At 29.5% G+C, this 6813-nt stretch overlaps 1 protein-coding gene across 2 annotated transcripts in view; it reads left to right on the plus strand.

The window, feature by feature from the left end:
• The window catches only part of LOC109860616 (aminopeptidase N-like), a 6284-nt gene extending 2900 nt beyond the window's left edge, over positions 1-3384 (plus strand). The window contains exons 7-11 of one of the 2 annotated variants that reach the window (XM_020439843.1): positions 1196-1383; positions 2055-2426; positions 2617-2686; positions 2980-3030; positions 3230-3384. In XM_020439843.1, the coding sequence (XP_020295432.1) occupies positions 1196-1383; positions 2055-2426; positions 2617-2686; positions 2980-3030; positions 3230-3355 (807 nt within the window). In that variant the 3' untranslated portion in view covers positions 3356-3384. The remainder of the gene's footprint in view (positions 1-1195; positions 1384-2054; positions 2427-2616; positions 2687-2979; positions 3031-3229) is intronic. The other variant, XM_020439844.1, reaches the window with a different exon arrangement.
• Positions 3385-6813: the final 3429 nt, after the last annotated feature.

Below are 6813 nucleotides of genomic sequence, written 5' to 3' on the forward strand. Positions count from 1 at the left end.
CCGATGCACGCTTATTCGCGGATCTTTGTTAATTAAAATCTCGGTAACTATTGCGAATCTAGCAAAATGGTATAGGACTTTTCACCTTAGTTTTATTCCTTCTACCTGTGTACGAGCGATGTTAAACCAATTCTGGGACACCCTGTATATTACGGAACGGTTATATATTTAGTACGCGAGAGTGCTGGTTTAGGCGACACCATAAACAATATATAAATTAAAGAATATATATTAGAATGATATAAATGAGAATGTAAATATATAATAAAATTTAAATAGAACATTGTAATATTTATTAGACTGAACAGAAAACATTATAAACTTAAAAAAGAGAGTCGAAGTTTGACAAACATATCGTTATAGTTTGAAAAATACAACATATAAAAGTGCTATATAGTACTCACATTTCCTGTAAAAGTAGTTAGCAAAAGTGAAATAATATCAATAGTATATAGTAATATACCAGGAATCAAAAAAACATTGTTTTAATGTCGTTGTCAACGTTTGTTCTCGTAAACCATTTATCTGATAAAATGCATAAATACGTAAATGGACATCGTGTTTAGTAGATAGCAAAAGTTTTTTTTTAACACGTTATTTTTAGATAGAAGTATGTCCACTTAAAAGAACAGTGTATAAAGCTACAATATAAAACGCAAAAATAAGTAGCATTCTATAAAGAAAGTGATACTTGGATAAAACCTGTTGTCAATTGTTAAACTATCGCAAAAAGTAAAAATAAGGATTTAAAAATTTCTTCAAATATTAGATTTTCCAACATTTGTTTGCAATATTTATCTTTACTGTACAGTCTACTTTTTGTTTATCGAAATAACTTACAAGGAGAACTCTGTAATTTCTCAAGTTATAACTGTATGTTTATAAATGTATAAAAAAATGGATTGTTTACAGGAGACTAGAATATTTGTTGTTTTGTCAGTATAAAAAATATAATATTTGTGCACTATGTAAAACAACAAATAGTATTTGATATTTGTGGATAAAAAAATGTTTAAAAAAATAGTATAAGCAATAGATATAAATAGTAAATAAAAGAATGAATATCTTTACCAATATACATATAATTTAGAAAAAATTACATTATAAGTAAATTTACTTAAAGTTTAATAATTAAATATCGAGGAACCTTAAGCATTTACACTATGTTACGATAAATCATATTTTGCTTTTATAGGTTAAGCTTTTGATAATATTGATTAGATTTCTTGATAATATATCATATACACAGTATTTCGAAAATAGTGTCAATAATCAATTCTATCATGAAAGTTTAAAATGGACATGCATTATTGGCGATTGGAAATGCAAAGAACATGTTAATGGAATATTAGAGTGGCATTTCAAAAATCCTGCACAAAACAAGTACGTTATTCTACTTTCTCAATAGCAAGGTAACGTCCGTTAATGTTACAAAGACGTCATCTTGCTATTGGACTTATATTTTCTGTACTTGCGTCTCTGACATGTGATTTATTACATTTGTACGCTTAAAAAGTAAATCTAATACCAGTAATGAACTACTTTGTATCTAGTGTTATATCGGGGAGGACCCAGATGCGCACATAATCAAACGGACACGGCAGGGTGTATCAATCGGTCACAATAAGAATCGGACACACGACAGACTTAATCAGACACAGTCGCAAACGGATACACTAGTATTAAATCAAGACTATTTCTTTTATATTGCTTTTTTTGTTTTTATTCCTACAACACGAACAAAAACCACATAAAAGAAACAATCTTGATTTAATACTAGTGTATCCGATGTAGAATATGTTCGTATTACATTGTCTTGTGTCCGATTGAAACTGTGACCAATTGTGACTGTATTTGATTGCGACTGTGTCCGATTAAGATTGTGTTCAATTGCGAGATTGTGTCCGTTTGCAACTGTGTCCGGTTGAGTCTGTCGTGTCCGTTTTTTACTGTGTCCGATTGACATACCTTGCCATGTTCGATTGTTACTGTGCGCATCTTGGACTCACTCGTTATATATGTTTAAGTGAAATAATATAGGTTTCTACTTGTAGACTTTTGCCAAGTTGGCAGAAATGGATATATTGCCAAGGATTAATGTTAGAAACTGTCACTTATGATAATTCTGCTTTGTGGCAAAAAATTTTTCACATATACCAAACACAAGGAAAAGAAAAAGAATTCTTAGAATTTTTGCCTTGTTCTAGAAAATACGAGGATATGTATAATTTTCTTTATTTTCTTACTCGTCACATTCTACCAACACCTGGAAGTAGTTTAACTGCAAAAACAAATAAGACTCAAAATATTATAAATGCAAAGAAAAGTGATACTAGTACTGTACTTTTCACTATTTTTGCTTTGCATTCGAAAAATGATTCAGCGCTAAATAACATAAGATTTGGATTAGAATCTGGAATAGTAAGGTACAAAAAATAATTTATATGTATAGGAACTTTCATACAAAATATTTTATACACATATGTATTTTACATTATCTGCATAGTTTGTATATTACCTTTATTTTGGAACAAACAGTGTTGTGTTACGTTATTTTTTATAATATTTTTTAGTAACGTTACATACTAATTGTACGTTTATTATTTGATTTGATAGAGACGTAAACATACTACCAATAATAAATTGTATTATTAACAACATATATTCACACTACGACTTGTCACTGGTATGTTGTATGATTTTATTAAGTCTTGTAGATAAATATGTAAACAGAAATTTATTTGTTATATGTATATATACATATATATATTATACACAAATATATATATATATATATTATACACTATATATAGTATACACGAATGGTGTCACTCTGGTAAAAATATATCAAATTTTGCTGTGACCTGTATCCGTAATTGTTTGGAATAATTCAAACAACCTTTTTGATATATAATATTGATTGTTGTTACACAATGTAAATACATCGCATTAAGTGATAAGAGCACTTTATTGTTTCAGATTACTAACGAAATGTTCTTACAGAAATTGGTGCACATATACATGATAAAGGTACTTTACTTATTTTTGAGGATTTGTGCGTTACATTTTTTGTTTTTTTTATATTTAGGCTTGTTTTATGTGTACATTGTTTTTGTATTATTTTTAATTAAAAGTATATTTTAAAAGTATATTTTGTATATTGTCTTAATCAATGTTATTCACAAGTATACAGGATTTAATTAGACATACTTTTTGTAATCTGTTTTAGGAACCATATGTTCTCGATGCCATTAAAGAAAAAGTAGAATATCGTCGTAACTTCTTAAGTAAAATGCAAACTACAATCCGTTATAAACCCCAGTATGTTTGTAATTATAAACACATGAAAATATAAAGTTTCTGTTTTGTGGTTTTTAGCATGTAAACAAACGATTTTAGTTAAAAGAATTTACCAGTTAAATGTATCTTCATTTGTAAGTTTTGTTTGTTTAAATAAGTTATAATTTATGATAACAAAATTTGCTGATTATGATTAACATCGGAAACTCACGTTTTGGACTTTAATATGTAATAAGAAGTTACTCATAAAATGAATACGTTTCGTCAGTAAGATGTAATACTTATATACTTGCCTATAAAAATGTATATGTATATTTATGTACAGCACACAGAAATATATGAATATACACATTGGTAACTAAACGCACAGTATCTAAGTAAAGAAATCAATGACAGTAACAGAAAAGTTTTTATTATGTAAAGCTTTTATGCACAAAAGTTTGCGAGCGATATGCCGAATCAGAATTTGGTAAAAATTGTTGTATTGTAGTCGTAGGCAAATTTCATACAGTCATCCGATAGCACACGCGACTTCTTGTCAACGGTCTTGTCAACAGGTGATCGCATGCTGCCGTTTGCAAATATTATTTTGCCTATTCAAACGAGTCACACGATTTTCAAATTAACGCGACTTATAGCTTTCAAGTATAAGAATTCGCTCGATGATCGAAATAGTCTCCAATAGCATACGGATAGTTTAGCGCTAATCACGTTTCGATAAATTTTGTATTTTAAACAAGTAATGTAGCATCATTCGCTCTGAAAGCACCTTGTATTGTCTGTTCTTCTAAGTGATCTTTCTATAGCTTTTCGAGTGAGAGAGTGAGAGAGAGAGGGAGAGTCAAATCGTGGAGCAAGTGCTCTTCGATAAGCACGATCAAAGTTTTGTGATATTTTCAGTAGTCTTTGGACAAATCTTTAGAGTCAACACTCTCAGATAGACGTTTCTTTCAGCCGTCACAAAATTCAGTAAAGAAACAGTAAAATTTTTTTGTATAATAAATTTTGTTGGAAATAACACAAGTGTTTCCATTTTGCTTCGGAACGTGATAAAACAAATATACGCAATATAAACCAGTTATTTAACGCTCGCAATCAGTTCCATGTACTTGATCACAAAGTTACGATTGCGTTTGATTGTCTACATTTGAAATGTGTTCTATTGAATCTTACATTTAAGAGCACATCAACAAGATTTTAGAGAGAAAGAAAACATATATTGAGAAAGAAAACATGTGTTGAGAGAGAGAGAGAAAGAGAGAGAGAGAGAGAGAGAGAGAGAAGAAAAGCTATCCGGAACTACACGCACGCACTGAACGTGACGTCATCAATCGGCGTCAAATTTCTGTGTTCCAAGCAAACATTTCTGTTTTAAATACAACACTTCGACCATTATTGTAAGTAATTACACACTTGTATAAGTACTTAATACACTTGATTAGGATTTATTATTTTGTTAATTTAATCGCTTTAGACAATCGATAAAGATTGAATCTTTTTCGAACGAAACATTTTGTAATTCAATCCAACCAAAGAAACCAAGTTTTTACACACGATCACCTGTGAACGTTATCTCACTGGCCTGTGTTTTCTTGTACTTGGGATGAAATAAAACAAGTTTTGTATATATTAAATTGTATTATTATATGAATTTGTACGTTCAAACCGTGAAATATACTTAAAACCGTTATTTCTATCATTATATATGTTCGTAGAAGAAACCAAAATAAGGTTGGTTTTCTCACCTCAGATGTGTACATCGCATGTAGATAGTATTCCACAGAACGATCGTTTCTTAGTTTTTGATGAATTTTCGAAGAGTCAAGATCACGCAAACGATACGTTTTTGATTTTATGTACTAGGAGTTCACAATATTATTCATGCGAGATTTCTGTTTTAATGCATTGGATTCCATTATATAGAAGATGGTAAGGCCTTATTTTTTTATATTAGTTTTCGGAAAATTTCAGTTGTTTTAAAATATTACTTCTTTTTGTGTGTCTCTAACTGTATGCGAATATTGGACAGTAACTAACATAAGATATAGTCATAGATTTATTATCTCAAAAGAGTATTATACTCGTTTTGCACCGTAGAAGCAGGAAAGCAATTACTAAAATGTTACGCTCTATTATATATCTTTGAAATGTAGTAAATACTACAAAAAATATTCAAACGATTTAGTAAGACGGTTTTCGTTTAATATTGTAATACACAGATTACAATTTAAAAAGCGCTTAAACCTAGAGTAAACATTTTTTTATCACATTGTCCTACTTTCGTTTGTTGCAATAATATCAAATTTTGGAGAACGTGAAGTATACAATTTAATGTTTATACTTATGTTTTTTCTACTTTGTTTTCTTAATTGTCCTTGTATGTCAGATTGGGAACATTACAATCGTGACACATAGTGTGATGTGTATGTGTGATAGAAATAAGAGACATCGTAGATTATTGATAAACATACTTATACCGGTCACACATTTTTAATTGCAGCTTTTGTACTTGATACTGCAAAAGTCTATTGTTTCATAATAAAGTTTTGCGTTATAGATAGTTTTGTTTTACGTGTATCTGTATATCTCATTTACAAGCAAAATAATGTTGTAGATACGCATTACGCAGATGCTTATATTCTTTGGAGCAATATACTTAATATCTGTCCACGGAGTTGCATCTTCCACTGATGAAAATTTCTCTCGGACATCGCAGTGTGTACAACCGATAAATTATACTATTTCTTTAGAAAAACAAAACACCTCTCGTCAATTCTACTGTTGTGCTAAACGTGTCATGTGAACAGCAATACATACGATTACAAATCGGACGTTATTGTAATGTAGAAAAAGTTAAACTTCAAACTGTATCTCTTTATCATATTATCATATTATCATATACCATAAAATATATGGTAACTTTGTTGTATAATTGTAATTTAACAGATGTTGTGACGGTTGACACGTACATGAACCAATCTAAAACGAAAAAGTAAGTGCATACAAAGCTACTACAAATTAACATTGTTGTACTGCTGCAACTATTATATGCCACAAAGTCATTTATAGATTACCTGTATTTCTTCAGAACATTATCAAAAACTTATTCAAAAAATAATTATAAATTTTAAATATTGAAACATACAGTTTTTTAGTTTACATAACATAATAATATTTTTTTATATTGTAATGTACATTTACTAGTTTTATTAATTCATAATATAGTACATTTAAAAATTATATATTTCTATGAAAATCGTCTTATTTTGCTAAATAGATTTTTATTCTAGTAGCTCTACATTTGTTCTCTTTAAATGTGATTACGAAAGTTGTATTACTAATTCAACACTTTTTATGTACCGTAATATACAGGGTGTTTCAGAACTATGGGATCAAACTTCTAGGCGTTATTCAGTGCAACAGTAGAAAACATTTGAGTATAGGGACCCATGTCCGGAAAAGTGTCACTACCGCACTACGGCTCTAAGACGCGTTAAAATTTAGAAAGACGAT

The sequence above is a fragment of the Pseudomyrmex gracilis genome, unplaced genomic scaffold, assembly GCF_002006095.1.
Source record: "Pseudomyrmex gracilis isolate BER0280 unplaced genomic scaffold, ASM200609v1 scaffold_426, whole genome shotgun sequence".
NCBI classification, from domain to species: Eukaryota; Metazoa; Arthropoda; class Insecta; order Hymenoptera; family Formicidae; genus Pseudomyrmex; species Pseudomyrmex gracilis.